General features: G+C 37.9%; 1 protein-coding gene across 1 annotated transcript; it reads left to right on the forward strand.

Moving 5' to 3' along the window:
* Positions 1-5,148: 5,148 nt before the first annotated feature.
* slc6a16a (solute carrier family 6 member 16a) lies at positions 5,149-20,755 on the forward strand. Its single transcript, XM_056753494.1, has 12 exons — positions 5,149-5,597; positions 10,979-11,207; positions 11,281-11,438; positions 13,426-13,552; positions 13,655-13,830; positions 14,057-14,167; positions 14,470-14,711; positions 14,964-15,144; positions 17,522-17,723; positions 17,958-18,117; positions 18,192-18,354; positions 18,706-20,755. The coding sequence occupies exons 2-12, from the start codon at positions 10,979-10,981 to the stop codon at positions 19,033-19,035; spliced, it is 2,079 nt and encodes a 692-aa protein (XP_056609472.1). The 5' UTR covers positions 5,149-5,597; the 3' UTR covers positions 19,036-20,755.
* Positions 20,756-21,338: the final 583 nt, after the last annotated feature.

Raw genomic sequence — 21,338 nt, forward strand, 5'->3', positions numbered from 1 at the left:
AGGAAAAGCACAAACAATGTCTTAGTTTGTTTATATTAAAGAGGCTTTTGTATTATTCATTTATTATTTGATTTGGATTGTTTTTAACTGCAATTTAGTTTTGTTATTTGACATAAATATATTTTTATTTAACAAAGAATTGTGCAGAATTAGAGAAATAATAAAAGGGGAGTTGTTTATTTTAAATAAATAAAAAGACCGTGATTTAATCGCATCGTGAGATCAGAATCGTTACATCCCTAGTTATATTACATCTGATGATACTCCAATTTTACTAGGAATTGGCAACAGGGACCCTCGTGGCAGAATTTCAATATTATCCGACTGCATGGGTGTAAATCCAGGGGGGGACATGTCCCCCTCTATCCGAGGGGTTCCCCCCCTCGATCAATTAGACTCGCATTCGCTATTGTCATGAATATATTTATGTTTACCTAAACTAATTGTGTAATTAGAAAAAAATACAAACGAAAAAATGCGTTTAAAAACTGTTGATTTCCCCCCCTACCTCTCACAGTGGTTTGGCCCACTACCTGCTCTCCCCGTTAATCTCACCTGTGCATGTTAGCGATTAAAACGTTACTTAGCTAGTAAACGTTAGCTAGTTAACGTTAGCTAGTAAACATTAGCTTGTTACATAGGACGTCACACACTGCAACTAACACGCCGAAGCCGTTTCCCACGCATGGTTTTATTTTAGGCGACCTGGCATGATGTGAACATTAATGCCACCGATCCTGCCATTCAGGTCCCGTGTCACACATACCGGTTACAATTTTGTGACGTTGGCACTATATTTAGCGTCCCCAAAAGGTGCACAGCTTTCATTCAGTTGGAGAAGGTCGTTTTCTCACTTCTCAGCATCTATTTTGTGCAGGATGTGCGTGACGCCCTGACGTAATAACGTCGCTCGCTCTGGCGTAACGCGTCAAATCCATCATCCCGCCCGGCAAACCGAGCATCATACAGCAATACTGGTGGCTGCAATTACAAGGACATGGACTGCAGGGACCGCACTTCTAGGCCCCTATTTTTCGGGGGAAACGCCACCTTAAAAGATCTTAGTGACCACCAAGGCCGAAGAATAGTAACGTAACTTGGTTAAGTTATTTATTAATGTTTTGTCATACTATTGCCTGCTCTGAGCTCTGTCCTTCATTCATATTGACTACACAGTTTCGTTACATAACAAAATCTAGCACGTGGTATTTTAACAGTCAAATATTATGTCAAATGATTGATTATGATATAATCAATATTAGAAAAATAATGTCAAAATGAAGACTTCGAGATTCAATTAAATGACCTAAAATGGAGTAAAAACCATGAGTATGATTAGGTTTCACAACGAAGTGTTACATATTGTGCTGGCTAAACAAATACTTACAACTCGTTTCACAGGATTAGAAGTTTATTAAATTCCAATTGTTTACAATGTTAAACGAAAAAAAATATGATTCCCCACACACTCTTATTTTCGTCCATACTTGAGATGAACACACACATCAATCCAGTTGCAGGTTTGACATCAACCAATTTCGCAAGGGTTGATGAGGCATTATTTCTTATATATGCAGAGTGACATTTTACTTAAACTTGAAGATGAAGGATTTGCAGAATTACTTATGTCAAGAGATATGATTACTGAATGGATTGAGAATCGCATAATCAATTCTGTGTGTGATTCTTCTGTATCTGTTGAGAAGGAATTCTTCCCCTGAATACTCACCACTACAGCAGAGAGTAAGCATGATGTGTCCAAGAGACTTTCCATAATTACCACATATAGAGTTCAAGATTCAGGGAGGTCAGATATGCGATAGTGCTTCAGACATCAGTTACAATAACCTGTGTAAACAAATTGATGAAGGCATCAGGATGAATTACTTAGCAAATGAAATCATTCAGGCTGTCCTGCGGATAGTTATACAGGGACAGTTCAAGGAAATGCTCATCAATAAAGACGTTTTGAATGTGTCAGAGCTAAAAAGTTTCCTACAGTCACATTTAAGTGAGAGAGGAAGTAGTGAGCTTTTTCTTAATGACTACAAGACAGCAGGAGCATGAGACTCCACAACAGTTTCTATATCGTGTAATCGGACTGAAACAGAAAGTGATTTTCACATCCAAGCAGAGCAATGCTAACATTGAATATGAGCCACGAACAGTTCAGAATGTGTTCCTGCATACAATTGACCAAGGTTTCCTTCCCAAGTACAGTGACATCCGAAGCATCAGAAGTATAGTGACAGAGCATTGGGACACACCTGTGGATCTAAATCACTTGACTGAGGAGCAACATATAATAGCAAAGAAAATGTTGTACGAAGAGTCTAGGGCATTTGCATGCAATAATGAAGAATTGGGTTGTGTCCCAAGTTTGCAGATGTCCATCCACCTGATTGATAACATTCCTGTCCAGAGAGCATACTCGACAGTACCCAAACCATTACATAAAGAAGTGAGAGAGTACATCCAAGACCTCTAAGCCAGAGGTTGGATTGTGAAGTCAAGTCTCCTAACTCTGCACCAGTTGTACAGTATGTGTCAGAAAGAAGGATGGATCACTATGACTCTGTGTTTACTACAGACTACTTAACAAGAAAACTGTTAGGCTTCCTCTGCCTTGGATTCAAGACCTAACTGACACATTGGGAGGGTATAGCTGGTTTTCGATTTTAGATCAACGGAAAGCTTATCACTAAGGTTTCATTGCAGAGGGTTCGCGACATCTGACTGCTTTCGTTACCCCTTGGGACTGGGTACGAATTCCATTTGGGTTAACTAATACACCTGCTGCCTTTCAACAGAACATGGAGGAGATTCTAGACTCCGTGCGGAATGAATGCTGTATCCCTTACCTCAACGATATCTTGTGTTATGTAAAAACTTTCGAAGAACACGTTAATGACTTACAGAAGGCGTTGCAAGCTTTACAGCAGCATGGAGTTAAGCTAAGACCTGCTAAGTGCGAGATGTTCAAGAAAGAAGTGCGATACATCGGGCAACTGGTCAGTGCCGATGAACTCAAGATAGACCCTAAAGATTTGGATGCCGTACAAACCTGGAAGGCAAAGAAATCTACCACAGTTGGAGAGGTTCGGAGGATGATGGGGTTCCTCAGTTACTATCGATCTTATGTCCAGGACTTCTCTCGCATTGCCAACGGAGAGAAAACAATCCATGAGGATGTGCCAAACAGTGGGCAGAGCGAATGGCAGAAGCTAACCGAATTGCTTTTGAGAACAGTAAGAACTCAAGTGCCAGAGTAAAACTATATTGTTCTATAGTTGTTCTTCAGCCTGGTGACAGAGTACTAGTGAAAAACCTAAGTGAGAGAGGTGGACCGGGAAAATTGAGATCGTATTGGGAGCAAACCGTGTAAGTTATCATGGAGCGAATAAAGGATAGACCCTTCTATCGAGTGGTTGCAGAGTTAGACAGGTCAAAGTTAAGAGTTCTACACAGGAATCTTCGGATGATTCTCCACAACAGTAACCCTTCAAACAACCTGGAAAAGAAAATCAAATGTCATGGACAGAGACACTGGCAGAGCAACCTGGGGCAAATGATGAAGAAAATGAAGCAGCAAGTAGACCAATGAGTGAAGATGGTGTATTTCAGCATGAAATTGTCGATGCACCTACTGAATCCAAATAACAATGACCAAAACAGCACAGTCAGAGGGTCCACACGTGACAGGAGACCAGCAGCAAGGTCCACTTATGACAGATTAGGTCAGCCTACTAGTCAGTCATACCCTACAGTAAACATCTTAGAGTGTTACGATACAAATCCGATGCCATATTGGAGGCTGTCACCCTACTACATTCAACCCTACATCAATACTCTGTACTCTAACACACCTTACATTAATACATATTATCCCATTTTAACATCAGTACCTACATTTCCACAATGGGTAGCTCCAATGACAATGGGGTATTAATATATATATATATATATTTATGTTGGCAGCAGCCATTTTTCTTTGATAGGTGTGTGGTATACATACATGTATCCACATTGTAGTTTGTATTTGTAATTATTTATGTTTTATTAATGTGTGTTCTGAGCCTGTTTAAATTATTACTATAGCACACTGAGTTTTAAAACAGTGTAATGCCGGCCTCTGCCAAAAGGGGGCGCATAGGGTTGTCATGTTTACATCATACGCTGACAGCCGCATCTAAGGAAATCCACAATCCGTTTCTTGTATATATTTCTCCTGAAATTTCAGGCATGTTATTACAATAGTAAATATTTTTGCAAACATTGATGTTATACCGAGTAAGTTAATGTTTTTTTGTTAAAGTCTTTGGTATCTAATAACTTAACTTACTTACTGTGGAGAAATATTGAAATTTGTAATGTGTTAAATGGCACATCTGTAAGATATCTTTTGTATTTCAGTATAATCGCTGCAGGTAAAAGGGCTCAAACTTGTATACATTGTATTCACGTTAATAAGAAAAGTGTATATTTGATACAATGGTTATTTGTGTCACATGAGTTGGCGTTGTATTTCAGGTCATATTGATATTGATACACAGTTTATTTTTTAAATTTATGCTCAAGCAGAAAACAGATTGGCTGACATAAGAAACTTTTTAATGTGTTGCTGCACAAGGAAGAGATTTATGGACAATGTAATGTGCTTTGTTGAAGAAGAGACGGGTTCAAATAAAAACTTTATTTTTCATATAAACATGTAGGCTAAGAATCCCTATTCTTGTCATTTTAAGAATATGCGAATGTTAAGAATGAAACGGATGAACTGAAAGAGAACAGATCATATGACGGAACTGTTTAATATGTTAACAAACAGACGCTGCCAGCAGCATCTTAGGAAAGCCACAAACCGTTTCTTGAATATACTTCTCCTGAAATTTCAGGTTTTTAATCTGCCTACGAGCCGCAAAACAGTGATAAGTTCTAATTGTATTTTAATTATTGTGTAAAACAATACAACAAACCTTAAACACGTGAAAATTTGGAGTCAGTGCCTACAAGCTCCTTACGCACGTGATGTGGGCTTTGCAAAATATAAACACGGGGCGTGTCTAAAGGCGGGGGAGATAGCCATGCATTCTCCTTTTACTTCACGCATGCCAACACAGCAGCTCCCTTGAATGGGTACAGTGAACATACATTTTCTATTTAGTAACTTTGTACTAAAATTTGTACCCTTGCAGTATTACTTTAGAAGGTTTTATGCTGAAAGGTCGAACGAGAAACCTTCAAAAGACCCTTTAAAAAGTTCTCAGCATGGCCTGGAATGTGACACAAAGTAAGAGCTGTTGGGAGGGCGGGCCACGATACAGCATAGATAAAAAGCCCGTAAACTGTTCTCCAGTGACACAGCAACGAACGTCAGGGTCTGATATTACATTTACCGAAGTTGTACATTCGGTGCCTTCCAACGTGGCGAACTCCCCACCGTCCAAACAGTTTGATAAATATACAGCAGCGGGTCTGAACGACAGGATTCATATAAGAGCAGATAACAGAGAGCCTGGCAAGACAAGTTAACGGGTTTATCACTTAAACTAACGCTACAACACCGACAGGGCAACTCCCCCTAAACAGACAGCAAGGTAAGGCAATGCACGCGCAAACACGAGTCAAACAACTTGGTTGCAAAAAAGTTTTTTAATGCAATGCAGTTTCTCAAGAAACTAAATCTCAAGAAACAAACATGTGACCAACATAGTTACACTGTAGTGTTTCTTATTTAATAACTTAACTTCATATTATGTATATTAACACATGTTTATGCTTTGTTGACTGGTGTCGTGTCTTGTCGACTGATTTTATTCCTGGTTGTTTTGGAATGTACAGCATGTTCCTAAAAATACCGTCAGCTGCCAAATTCGCACCAAGTTAGTGATGTTGCAGAAGACTTAAGCCAAGAATATACCTCTAGTATTTTAACCTTAAATTAGCATTTACAAAGGAACCTTGTTACAACGTCAAACAAGTCTAATGTGCATCCATTTGTTGCAAAGTATTGAAGTTACTCAGTGATCTGAAGTGTAGGCTACTTAACTGTGCCATTTTAAGACACCATGAATGGAAGTAAAACTACATGAATTTAGTAAAAGGATAATGTGTGACATTGGAGCACATTAAGTTTGATATGAAAGTGCACTTTTTTTAACCTGCGATAACACAGGGCTTGAGTCAATGAAAGTGTTTAGTTTTAGAACAGGACATCAGGACATCTAACACAGGTGAGTTGTAATAAGACTAGTTTAACTAATAAGAAGCTATAGTGAAATATATGGCCACTACCCCCTGATGTTATCAAGTAATGCATTCAATTTACAGTAAACATTTGAATCAAACCCATGATCCTGTCATGGCTAGCACCAAGCTCTACCGGTTGAGCTACAGGCACAACACACTATCTAGAAATTTAATGGACAACCAGAAAGAAAGCGTTTTGCCACTACTTTCAGATATATGTGTGCAATCCCACTGGATATTTTACAGAATGGAGTATTGGATCAAGTTTTATATCCACAATTGTCAGAAGGACATCCACACCAAAATGGGGAAAGTTTTAATAGCATTTTGCATAATTATACAATTTACATATAAGGTGCACATGTCTAAAGTACCTTCATGTGCTGCAGATTATTATAGTAAATGTTAGTATTAAAAGTCACAATACAGGGTGCAGACAGCAAACACTACATTACAACACTTACAGTGTCCTCTACGTAAAGTCAAGAAGTGTGTTTCAAGGGCAGTTAGAGATAAGAAACACAACTACTGCTCACTTCTGCTTCTTTTAAGGTGACATGCCATTTTCAGACAAAGAGGGAGTATAAGTTACTTTGAGAAGTATAGATGGCCAGAGGTATAAAGGATATACGCGAAATTACCTTTATTACTACAATAAGGAAATATTTTGGGGAAAGTGAATATTTCAGTGGTCCTCATGATGTTAATATTCTTATTAAAAGTCTTTGCTCTAAAGTGATGCTTTCTAATAATGTCATCATCATGATTAAAAACACAAAGTCTATGAACTAAATTTAAGTATCAGACAACTATAAAATAAGTAGCAGGTCAGATATTAGAATTTGTTTCTAAACTGGTCTTGCTTAAATGCCTACAGTAGATTTTGGACATCAAGCGATGTCCGGAGACAGGACCATTTATTTTTTACTTTAAAGGGTTAGCTGACGCCAAAATATAAATCCTGTAATCATATGCATTTTTCTTTTGTGAAAAAGTTATAAAATGTTGCTACCTGCTTGTTTCAAGTAAAAATAAACAGTGTTTGAAGAAGCAGTTTTGAATGATACTTTGTATTTTGGAATTATATATTTTTGAGTCAATGCTTTGATGACCATTTTTTTGAAACATTCACTCAGTTATGCTCTGGTCTTCATGATTTGACCTTTATGATATATACTTTGACACTCTATGCCTTACTTAAAAGGAAGATTTTAAAACTTGTTACACCGCTGTCAATAGACCTTTTACTGCTGATGCTGTCTACACAAATAGACATGTGTTCACATGCACATGAGGATGAATGTAATAACTCGAGATGAATACGGAGACATTTCACAGCCAATCAAATTGTGAGTTGAGTGGGAAGGTACTTGTAAAAAACTGAAGTGCAAAAAGATAACAAAGAAATTACATGAATAAAGACCACAGGCAGACCACAGGCACTGGTTCTCAGGGTGAAATGCTGATCAGATGACAGTTAGATAAAGAGATGAATTACCGGCCTTTTAAATTCTGAATTAAGCTGTTATCTTTCTCACGTCTTGCAATTTGGCTTACAGTCTTACATAATTTTGTTGTTTGAGATTGCATTAATAAGGATTCAAAACTGTCTAGACTTATTCAGGAAGCACAGAGTTAAGGGACATAAAAGATGTGTTTATTTTTCCCCTGTCACAATATTGAAGACATGGAGTCATCGGACACCTTGAAAACTTTCCAAATTACAATTGTAACAGACCCCAGCCCAGCGCCTCCCCCCACCAGTCAGAAATCCAGAAGCCTGTCAAGTCAGAATAGCCTCTCCACCACTGACGTAGTCTCACACCTCTTTCACCGTCACTCACATGGCCTCTCTCTCTGTCAACAAAGTTCTGTATTTTTCCACTCTTGTTTTTCGCTGTGCAGAGGCCTTTGTCTTACAGTGAAAGACAGATTTGGCTACCTCATGTCTGCATTTGTCTTAAATGACAGTTGTTGTGGCAGTCCTGTATATTATACACTACTTATTGGACCAATGGGAGAGGGTTCCCAATCATAAAAATTGTGTCGTTGAAACTTAGTTTTATATCGCTCCCCAGTTTACTGAATGATGACTTTAAATGTGTTGATTTCTGTACATCTGTGGAGGTAACTGGATTGAATTCTTACTCAGGCTAGAAGTTTTGTTATGGTTTAATAATGGGATACTTCACCCAAAAATGAATTCATTTACTTGCCTTTGAGTTGTTCCAAATCTGTATAAATTTCTATGTTCTGAGGAACACCGAGAACGATATTTGGAAGAATGCTTATTACCGACAGATTTTGCCCTCCATTGAATACCAAAGTAGGAAGAAATACAATGGTAGTCAAAAGTGCCCCAGAACTGTTTGCTGTCCTACATTCATTAAAACGTCTTATTTTCTGTTCAACAGAACAAAACAAGTATAAAGTTATCTTTCTTACTATGGGAGTTCAGTTTGGTTATAAGCATTCTTCCAAATATCTTTCGCTGTGATCATCAGAACAAAGAAATTTAAACAGATTTGGAACAACTCAAAGGTGAGTGAATGAAGACAGAATTTTTTTTTTCGGGTGAAGTATCCCTTTAATGTCATGTTTTGTGTTTAAGTTAGTGTAATGTACTTTCTGACCGAAATCTTGATCTTGTGATTTGGAGTGACTTAAGCTCCTGGAATTGAGGTTACATAAGCACAATACAGTGCTTGTAAGTTGTGACATGCTGTGAGGAACCTCAACATTCTTAGTAAACTTGAAGTGTATACCAAGTGAACGGTTGCTGAGCAAAAGCAACTTGGAGTGTAAAATAAATGTGAATATATATATATATATATAAATCAAAATACAAGGTATCTGCTGGTTTATTGTATGTAACTGTGGTACATTCTACTAAACAACATATATTTTTAAACATCCTTTCTGGAGTCACATACGAAAAACATCTACTGTATGACCGAAAGAGCATTTTCAGTTTCCAGCAGTTGAAATAAACAGGAGTTAACTGTCCTAAATCTTGTTCAGCCCTGTTTGTTAGCTGTGGGACAACACAAGGGCAGACTCTGTATGTGGACAAATCTAATTTAAAATAGTACAGTTTTTGTTAAAAGGGATGTTTTTAGGAATAGGTCAACTCTCTTATGAGGAATTGAGCGTCACATTTGCTGTCACATATTTAGCCCAAGCTATGTGCAAACATTTATAAAAAATAAAAATATCTAGGCTGTGGGTGACCTTTTTGTATGCAGACTTGTACTGCTGAATGTCAGGATTATATCTCTGGGATCGAAAAGACTTGCACGAATAAGAAAGTACATAAAATATTTATACTTTCAATTTTCAAAACTGTGTTTGTCAAACTGGGAGCAGAAATGATGACCAAAGAACTAAGATCCTCATAAACCTTTCTTCTCTTTCGCTCTGGTTTTCTGCGGTCAGTGGGTGCAAGCGATCCCATAATCTTCTGTTTACTGTACAGCAAGAGGCAGAAAAATGATAGCTGAACGTATGGAGGGAGATGTTGAGGTTGATATGACTTTTGACTCGACTAACTCCAATTTATAGGAAGAAGAAACAATGAAAGCATTCACTGCTCTCCAGGGAAAAGCAAGAGAGTCTGAGGGAAAGGGGAGAAGCAAATAAATAGAAGGAGATCGAAAGATCTGTGAGCAATGAAGGGTTAGTTGTTCCTGCCGGTTTACTGTGAATTTAGTTCGCTTATCCAAGAAGGTGTCTTCACAGCAGTGTCTAGTGGAAAACAGATGCTCACACGCCTCACATTGCTTCATTGGTCACTCACATTTTGAACATGGTCTTGCATCCACAGTATGCAAATCTTAGATCTTTTGTTTATACTCGTAATGTAGGTAATAACAACGTTCAGCAATATGACCAAAAATCGGCCAGAAAGTGCACAAAACACATATAACCTAAAGGGTAAAACAAACAAATGAGATCTTAAATATATCAAGCTATCCAAGTCTATCTATTCATCTTCAATATCTGTACATTTTTTTTTATTTGTGTCTATTTCTATATTAAATGAATTCTAGGGAAGAACAGCTGTTGCATAAATGAACCATTACTTGGATCTTGATGAAGCGTTGACAGAGCAACCAGATAAAGGAAATATTTTCCTCTGCGATTTAACATGAACATTTTTTTAACTTAAATAATTAATATGTATATCATATGTTAAAGAGTAATTATTCCTTGATTTTTAATGTCTTATTTTTGTGTATGTAATGTCCAACAACACTTTACGTACACACAAGGTGTAAAAACACTATTATTTTGTTATAATAGGCAGTTGTTCTCACCATACTTCTTGACTGACTCTCAAATGATTTGTTCGGCAAATCATCCTTCTAATCCCCTTCTTTCCACCAGCCCACTCTGATCTGACTGGTTAGATGATCTAGTCTGCTATGATTGGTCTACCGCAAACAATGCTCACGAGCTACAGTGTTTGGGGTAGAAGAGTGAAGTTTTCGTGAGCAGTCCTAGCAAAACATAGGCCAAGACTGCATCTAGTGACGTAAAGAGTCGACTCTCTTTTCCAAGCCAAGTTATTCATTCACCTACGGCTTTACAACTTGGCAGGATGCTTACATTCACACACAGAAACATTACACATAGCATTAAAATGTCATTTACATGATCTCGTAATATGTACTCTTTAAATAATAAAGTTTCAAGATTCGGTGGTAAATGCTGTGCTCTCGCTTTTTAGATGGAGAAACCACCATTGCCCACTGATTTGGATGGGTGTGGATTGGCTGCGGGTCGTTCAGACATGGCTCTGGTGTCGGCTGATGAGGGCGAGGCTACGGGTACTGAGGAGCAGGGAGACAGGCCAGCGTGGGACAGTAAGATACAGTATGTGCTCGCCCAGGTGGGTTTCAGTGTGGGCTTGGGCAATGTCTGGAGGTTCCCCTACCTTTGTCACCAAAACGGAGGAGGTGGGTATTTGTGTTGAGTATTGTGTTTGTTTGGAAATAAATCATTGTGTTCACACTTTCTCTCGGTCTGTAGGTGCCTTCATGCTATTATATGTGATGTTGTTGGTTATTATCGGGGTTCCTCTGTTCTTTATGGAGTTAGCTGCTGGACAGAGCATCCGCCAGGGCAGCATCGGGGTCTGGAAATACATCTCACCCCGCCTTGCAGGCATCGGCTACTCTAGCTGCATGGTAAAACACACACACACTTATAAGTTTTCTAAATATTGAGCTTACCATAGGCGTTATGATTTTCAAATAAATATAATTTAGTATTTTTAATAATCCATTTTAATTGTGAGGCCCGGCCATCGGTTGGTGGTCGGTAACTTTATACATTTCTTTTTGTGTGTTCGTTGATCACTTTAAAGATATCAGAATTTTATTTTCACAGAATATTCTTCACATTATGTAGAATGATTTTATATAGAAAATTACGGTGGCCGCTGGGTGTCACTGCGCTGCAACAGAAGAAAACACATGCAAACACAAAAAAAACACAAGCAAATTCAGAAAGCATTCGCGTTAGTTTGACGACACATGCCCTGTAAATTCTCGCAACACAAACAAACACAGAAACGCGCTGCAAATTCTCGCAACACAAACAAACACAGAAACGCGCTGCAAATTCTCGCAACACAAACAAACACAGAAACGCGCTGCAAATTCTCGCAACATAAACAAACACAGAAACGCGCTGCAAATTCTCGCAACATAAACAAACACAGAAACGCGCTGCAAATTCTCGCAACACAAACAAACACAGAAACGCGCTGCAAACTGCACACACGACAACGGAAGTGTTTCCGGGGGACCGCAAAAACTGATGCACCTGATTGGGACGCGCTTCACTTGGACTGTTCAAATTCGTTAGTGGAGTTGTCAGCCACATTGAAGGTAGTTGCTTTATAACTTTATTTTAACTTTCTTAACGTACGTCCGTAGGATATTATTAGCCTGTCGATTTGAACAGTTTAACAAAAACTATGAGACATAGTAACTGCTCGACTTACTTAAACAAGTGTCACGTTAAAAAAGTTTAATGGTTTAATGATTAATGATTAAAAATGTATTGTAGTCGACATAGTCAGTGTGGCTGACAACTCCACTAACGAATTTGAACAGTCAAAATGAAGCGCATGAAGTGCATCAGTTTTTGCGGTCCCCCGGAAACACTTCCGTTGTCGTCCGTGCAGTTTGCAGCGCATTTCTGTGTTTGTTTGTGTTGCGAGAATTTGCACCGCGTTTCTGTGTTTGTTTGTGCTTCGAGTATTTGCAGGGCATGTGTCGCCAAATTAATGAAGATGCTTTCTGAATTTGCTTTTGTTTTTTTTTGTTTGCATGTGTTTTCTTCTGTTGCAGCGCATTGACACCTAGCGGCCACGGTAGAAAATAGTCAATCAACAAAAATGACGTTAGTTCAGGTATCACAGGCAGGGTCACAAATATGAAGACCAAAAAGTTATTAGTTATGCTTAAGCAGCCTTTATTTTAAAGCCACAAGAGTTTTTTTAACAAATGAACATGATTTACCATGTTATATGAACATATTAAAGTATAACAATGTCCATCTTCTCATGTTAAAATGGACAATTGTGTGTTAACGTTCAGTTATATCATTAGCGACTTTATATTTAGAATGTGTTGAAAAGTGTCACGTTTCATCTGTTTGTTACGCATGATGGGATTATTTTAACTTGATTTAGGAGCTACAGTTTTTAGAGTGCTACATTAGTTTCAACAGAAAATTTGTTAACAGATGAAAAAATCCAAATACATCATGAAATTTAATTGTTTTAAGAAAATATTGTCCTTGTGGGTGTCATTGAAAGCTCTAAAGCACAGAGCCAGCGAATGTGAATGTGTAGATGTCATGTTCTTACACAACCCATGACGACAGATGTTTTGCTGTGTATTTTTAAACATACTTCTGAGGGTTTATTATTTCTTCTCAGTATGTTTATATAAAGTTAAAGAGGCTGTTCTGTGTGCAGCTGAATTCTATTTAATTGTATGATAATGTACACGATTTACCACTAAAGAAAGAGAAAATTGCAAGTGTATGACCTTCTCTCTCTGTTTCTAAATGACACAAATTAAACACACCATGTAGACTTTATATACCTATAAAGCTCAATCCATGAAAGCATCTCTCTCAAAAACTCACTTGTTTTTTAAGGTGTGTTTCTTTGTGGCCCTCTACTATAATGTGATCATTGCCTGGTCGTTGTTTTATTTGGGGAATTCATTTCAATATCCATTACCATGGGAACAGTGCCCTGTCGATCTGATCACAAACCAGACAGGTGTGATATTAAACACACACATTCACAATACGTACATTTAAACTTTTTGCATATTGTGTATTATACGGCTCTGTTCTAACAAATCTTGTCTTGCAATCTTAGTGAAGGAATGTACAGCAAGCTCTCCTACTTCATATTTCTGGTTCAGAAAGGCTCTGGATATCTCAGACTCCATAGATCAGTCGGGAGAATTTAACGGCATCATGTCCGGTTGTCTTCTTGCTGCCTGGGCTATAGTGTGTCTCGCAATGATCAAAGGCATCAAGTCTTCTGCCAGGGTACACAGTACATGTACACAGACGTTATACTTCTTATTTAAATGTATGTCACTCTGCTGTGAATGCTTGATTCCGATTGGCTAACAGACATTATTTTAATCCGTTTCTTTATTAATGTAGTAATTTTGAATTGTTTGTCACGGTGATGAGTTTAAATAGAAAATTCACTCTTTTTCACATTCATGTTGGTTCAAACCCGCATGACTGATCTCATCCTTTCCTCTAGGTGATGTATTTCTCCTCTGTGTTTCCATATGCTGTTCTGATCTGTTTCCTCATCCGAGGGCTCATGTTGGACGGGGCTATAGATGGCATCAAATACATGTTTTATCCAAAGGTAAAAAACAAGGGCTTATGCTTCCCTTAACTGCATAGGTATCAAAAGTGCTGGTACTTTGTAATTGGGTCAATACTGAGATAAAAGTGTACCAGATCTTGAAAAAAATATTTCAATTACTGCTTGTTTGAACTATATGTAAATGCTAAATGCCATTAGTATATTTTAATTTGTTCATATATCTTTAACCATTTTATATTAGCTAGTATTTTGCAGTTGCTATTGACTAATGAAATGTTGGTCCCGTGACCACTCTTCTGTGTATTTAATCTTCTAAAAGCGTTTGTAATCTAATTTCACAGCTGGAGATTTGGGGGGAGGTGAAGGTGTGGCGTCAGGCGGCCACGCAAGTGTTCTTTGCTTTGGGTCTGGGTTATGGCTCCGTGATCGCATATTCATCCTACAACCCCGTGCATAACAACTGCCATCGTGATGCCATCATGGTCTCTGGCATCAACTTCATGACGTCAGTGTTGGCCTCTCTTGTCGTCTTTGTGGTCCTCGGCTTCAGAGCCAAGAATATTTCATTGAACTGTGTTGCAACGTGAGTGTCTAAAGCCATAGAATAATCAAATTTGTAGACATTGTCCTCTAGTAAATTCAAAAACTGCTGTTCAATTTGTGAATGAATCATAAGCCTGTTTGTGAACTGAATCAGTTTGTTCATTGAACATAACTGGGTAAAACAAATGATAACTTCACAGTTTGTGATGTTACATTTTCAAGTTAGTGTTAATTATAACTTTTTGTGTTTGTTCCTTGGGGTATTTCACTAAATGTTAATGTCACTTTGCAGTAATTTGGCCTCACTGGCTGAAATGGCAGAAACAGATTCATTACAGCATTGGTGGCCATGGTTTAACATGTCTGATCCCAAATCAGTGAATCTGCAGGAATACAGAGAATGGTACAGCCACTATGGAAGCATGCTAGGGTCAAATATCACTGACTGTGACCTGGAAAGAGAAATGAGCAAGGTAATGATTCTTTCTTTCTATATTTGTACTTAAGTACACGGGTTGAAAACTTAAGCCACTATTGGCACGCTGAAGGAAAATCAACGGCACAGCGCTCATGCAGTTGCCGCATAGCAAGGTGCGAAAAAAAAAAAGAGTCGGCACAATCTTTCAAAAAGGTCCGTCTGTATGCACTCTTACTGTTTAAGACAATGTTGTTTGCCAATTATCAAACTTGCTTTAAATCTAAATGAGAAGATCAATGAGATAAGAGGCGTGATGCGGCACCACAATATCTGCCTGTAAAATATGTTTTTAGCACGCAGACCAAGAGCCAAAATGGTAAAAGTATCTTGCCGGTGTTGTGCCGAAAAATGACTCCTGCCAAAGTATGACTCCCTCCATTCCGTTTAAGAATTTGAAGAGCGTCTAATTAATATTAGATAAAATTAGACTTAAAATATACTGTAAAGATGTATCCTGCACTGGACACGTTGCCTATACATTCTGTATGTCCGAGCTCAAGTTCAAACTCTACTGCTGAGAGAAGCAGGACCAATTTTAACCCATTTTTGTTAGTTTAATTTAACAATATGTGGTATTTGAACCATATTTAATGAATTGGCTTTATATCATGTTGGTAAAACCGTTGTTATTGTTCTGTGTCTGCTGTTAATGTGGTAGAATTGAGTAACAAATCGTATTAATGTGCTATTTTTTTCCTGTTATTACCAAACATATAAATTAGTGGTGGGCATAGATTAATTTTTTTAATCTAGATTAATCTAGATTAATCTTGGAATTAATCTAGATTAATCTAGATTAATCTATTAATCTATTAAAATGGCTCATTTGAATTCTGCCGAAGGCATTCAGAATATGTGTGATACCCAAATAATGACTAAAAGTAAGTCTTTGAGAACGGGTTTCTCAAGCCAGGTGGCGCATTAGACCAGGGGCTCATCTCCTGTTTCCAAAATGCATCACAAACTGCTTGAGAAAGCTGTTCTACTATGATAATTGGTGATGAAAATTAAATTATGTTCAATAAGATGAACTTGTGTTTACTTCCGCATTAGCTAAGGGATGATTTGCGTTTAGGTGGTACTTGAGACTGGAAGAGATCCTACAGTACATTTACATTTAGTCATTTAGCAGACGCTTTTATCCAAAGCGACTTACAAAGAGTGAGGGAGCAACAAGTGATATGTCATACAGGAGCCATAATACATTAGATCTCAATACAAATTTACTGGTTTCAACTAAAGCTAGACCACTACCTGTTGAGAGAAAGTGTTTTTTTTAAACCAATTCCGCATTGCACAAGGTGAAAACAACCTTAGTCTTGTCGATGTTTCTATTGGGAAGCTTCTTAAAAATGAATATTCCCTGAAGCAAACCCGGCGGCTTCATAGCTGCATCCATGTTAGCACGTCACGTTTGATGCGGTAATTTCACAGTAACGTTATGTTGTGTTCAGACCAAACGCGAATGGCGCGTCAAGCGCGAGTGATTTATATGTTAATGCAAAGAGCCAATAGACCTACTTGCTGCGCGAATCGCGCGAATGAAGCCCTGGTTATGAGATGATGAGGCGGCTTCTGCTTCCGCGAATGACGCGAATCACGCGAGTTGAAAAATCTCGTTCTCGCCCCGTACAGTGCAGTTAAGCTGGTATACATCCGCGCTAAAATATCAAGGTGAAAGTCATCATAGCTTGCGTAGTATAGACCCAGCTCCCAACCCAACTTTGAGAATAGATTAACGGCGACATTTTTTTTATCGCGCGATAAGAGTCTCACTAACGCCGTTAACGGCCCACCACTAATATAAATATATCTTGCAGTAGTTTATTTACACAATTAAGACAATTTTGACAAATTACATGTATTTACAGTATGTACTTGTCAAGGTGTTGAGTCCAGAGTTGTAGCGTAGCGCCACCACCAGGCACCACATGGAGGCTTGTGTGTGTACAGTTACAGAAAACAATAACGTTTTGTTTTATGAACATTAGTTAACTACATCACTAGCATGCTCAAAATACTTATACAACATTTATTAATCTTAGATAAAATAATACAATTCAATACAATACAATTATCGAACAAATTAAAAAATTGTCTTTGATCCCCATTTCTTATAAATTCAATGCATAATGCATGTTCCTCAAAAAAAAAAATGTTCTTCAAAAACTATTCTAATGTTTTGTGTAAGCAGATTACATATACTGGACAATTATATTGAGATATAATTGAATGTTGTTATGGCATAGTGATTACCAAGAAAGAAAAAATGGCACATGTCAAAAAGGTTGCCGACCCCTATTTTGGTGCATAGTATAGGTGTACTTTATTCTGGTTAGACATATTTAACAATGTATCCATATATCTCTCAGGGTGTGGAGGGCACAGGATTGGCTTTCATAGCCTTTACAGAAGCGATGGCTTTGTTTCCTGGAAGTCCGTTTTGGTCAGCGTTGTTCTTTCTCATGCTGTTGAATCTGGGCCTGTCTACCATGTTTGGCACCATGCAGGGGATTCTCACCCCACTTATGGACAACTTCAAAACGCTGGGGCGTCACAAGACCATGTTGACAGGTGCACCCATATTATTCACATACAGGCTGATATTAATGGATGGTGGGCTTTAAATAGTTATTTGATCAATTTTGGCCCCCGATACAAAAGTCAAACATATGTTTTCTAAAGGCTGATACAGATCCTATTTTATCACTTTAGTGGCTATTAAACAGGCATTTTCTGTATTGGGGGGCACTAAAAAATGATACCTTCTGTTTGGTTTTATTGTCATTTTTTCATTATGCATTGCAGTGTGTAGCTGTATGCTGGGCTTCATCATCGGCCTGCTCTTCACGCAGAAGAGTGGCAATTATTTTGTGACAATGTTTGACGACTATTCCGCCACATTGCCGCTCATCATCGTTGTCATCTTTGAGACTATCAGCGTGGCTTGGATTTACGGTGCTGATCGGTGAGAGGAAATCATTGAACATTTTGCAGATTTATCAGCATTTATGTACAGTTTTTGTCCTCAATGTCTTGCAGGTTCTTGGACGATATTGAGGTGATGCTACATTGGCGCCCCCCAGTGATATATTCCTACTTGTGGAAATATGTGTGCTTATTCAGTATGGTGGGATTGCTGGCTGCTAGTCTTCTCCGTATGGTCTTCAAACGTCCCACTTACACAGCGTGGGACCACAACATGGTAACATACAAACTAGACCTTGATGAAATTGCTTCTCTTTGAAAAAAGCTGGAGTCATTTATTATAACTTCCATATATAATAAAACTGTAGATACTGTATATTTAGATATATTTAATACAGCTTTCTTGTAGCTCAGTGGTTAGAGCATGGTGCTAAGGTCATGGGTTTGATCCCAGGGATTGCACATACTTAGAAAACAAATGTACCGTATAATGCAATGTAAGTCCCTTTGGATAAAAGCGTTTGTCAAATGCATAAATGTAAATATAAATGTATCAGTTTAAGATTAATTTTTTAATATTGTAACATCAGTGGTTTTGTGAACATCTCTCTCTGTGTCTTTCTCTCAGGGTTCTGAAACTACCCTCGAGTACCCTGGCTGGGCACTGGCAATGCTTTCCATGCTCATCATCGCTGCATCTCTCCCTGTTCCCATTGGCTACCTGCTTACCTTTCTCAGAAACAGGCAGAGCCTGACCGTGGAGGAGGACGAAGCTGAGCGTCCAAGAGAACGTTACTCCAAATGCAATTCCGCAGAACCAGAAACAAATAACCATCACTCCCCACTGGATGAAAACAATAGTCGGCCTCATACCGCCTTCCTTACGCTGGGTGCTGAACACTACAGATTGCTCCCACAACAGGAGGATGCTGAGGAAGAGGAAGACACAGTGGTATGAGACATGGGGAAGGTGCGGTTTAGACATATGTTGTAAAGAGAGACACAGGTGTTTTTAAACGGAATAAAAAATAAGACTATTGATCAGTATTGAACTCCTTTATAATGGAGTGGTGGGAGGCAGGCTCCGTTTATTCTCATTATGCTAATGAACGTTCATGAAAATTTTGACAGCTACAAGCCTGGAGATGGACACTTTTTTATGAGTGCACCAATCATTCAGTTACTGTGTTATTGGATCAATGTGTGTAAAACCCTCAGTGATGTGTCCTATCTCGGAAGTGCCAACATAATAAGTATGCACACCTTTTTAAATCTGAATGCAGACGATCCTGTCATTTACTCCTATGTATGCACACTAATCTCAATGCATTTCAGTTCTGTGATTTACTTACTTTGAAACGTAAATGATAGAATTTTTATGTTTGAGAAACCTGTTATTAAATTGTACATCTTATTACAGCTTCATCAAAGGAACTGGAAAACTCCTGCATTCTCCTGTAATGTAGAATGCAATACATTGTAGTCAACAGCTCAAGCAACTTAGACATGGAAGCTTTAAAGATATCTTATGCAGAGACAGTTAAAGGGATAGTTCCCCCCAAAATATAAATTCTGTCATTTATTCAGCATGTCTTTCAGAACTTGTATGACTCTTCTTCCCTGGAACACAAAAGAAGATATTTTGAGAAATGTCTCAGTGGTTTTCCAAAATATCCAAAATATCTATATCTGAAGAAAGAAAATCAAACTGGTTTAAAAATGACGTGCATGTGTGTAAATGCAAGAATTTAAGTTTGGGTGAACTACCCCGGTTTAAAAACTAAAATGACGTTATGAAAATATATTGTCTTTATTTAAATTTAGAATTATTTAGAAATACTTCGAAATATTAATTTGAATAAAAAATATTAACCTATAACCTATTTAGTATAGGGGATAGTTTTAGCTTTGAACTGGTTGCAGTATCAAGGGTTTACATTTTATTATTAGTAGTCACCGGTAAGGCATGGACTGAGCAAAGTTATTGATTTTATCATTTTTAATGACAGTGAAATAACACATTTCTTCTAATATGATTGACCTAGATGCTGCTTGTGGCACAAACCATAAGGACTGACGTATGTTAAATTATGGCCACACAATAAATTCCTACAATGCAAACTGTTTATTTTGCTTCGACTGCATGGGCAGATAGAGCTTTATGTGCGAAGTTCTGATTAGTGTTACATTCAATAAACATGAGTATTGTGTGATGTCAGATGAACAGTTCAGATAACTGGTACTGTATAGAGATCCTCTGGTAGTATAAATGGTCCTTGCAGGTGTGAACACAAAAACACAGGCAGCTTCATTTCATGGCCTTTAATGATTATTGTAGGTGAGAATAGATTTTGGTCTGTTTCAGGCTGACCAAAAGAAAAGTTTTTTAGTCTATATTTTAGACTGACCCACAAGAGAAAGGTTTTAGTCATTAGACTATAAATTAAAGCTATTTTTAAATTTGTATGCTATAGTTCATGTTTGGATTTGTGTAAAGGGTCTTTGCATGTTGAACTTCTTGCTGAATATGATCTTCATGGGTGTTGGTACTTGTGTGTATGGGTGGTAAAAAGAAGGATTTTGTAATATGCAAGGCAATGTTGAAAGTTTCAAAATTCTTGTGTATATATATATACACAGGCCTTGTCTGTGATAAATAAAAGACTCTTTAGGCAACAGCTTTGTGTTATCATTCTATTTACCCTGAAAACTGACATCTCAAAATCTTACTGCCAGCTCTGGCGAATCAAAACTGAGTTACCAAATTGTCTCCGTAAATCGTACTATGTGACATGACTTTCCAAATCATGAAGGTTTATTGATTGCACAAATCTCCCTTCTAATATGAAGTTTCTGTATTAAACACAAGATGGCGACAGCCTATCCGCTACCTTTTACGGGAGAACCCGAGCTCCCTAACCCTTTAAACACATTTATGCACATTTTAGTGTAAACATTTGTTTAATGTTTACTAAATCATTAGTAAATCATGTGAAGTTTGCTTCACAGTTTAACTTCTAACTGCGTAGGCTATGTGTGTATGTATGCATACAAGTTATATTTATTATTAGTTCATAACTTAATATTTTTCTAAATGAAAACTATTAAAAGATTTTTATTTGGAAATGGTTACTTCCTGTAAATAAAGCAACGAGAGAGAGGGAGAGAGGGAGAGAGGGAGAGAGAGAGAGAGAGAGAGAGAGAGAGGGAGAGAGAGAGGGGGAGAGAGAGAGAGAGAGAGAGAGAGAGAGAGAGAGAGAG

Source organism: Triplophysa dalaica, chromosome 7, assembly GCF_015846415.1.
Source record: "Triplophysa dalaica isolate WHDGS20190420 chromosome 7, ASM1584641v1, whole genome shotgun sequence".
Classification (NCBI taxonomy): domain Eukaryota; kingdom Metazoa; phylum Chordata; class Actinopteri; order Cypriniformes; family Nemacheilidae; genus Triplophysa; species Triplophysa dalaica.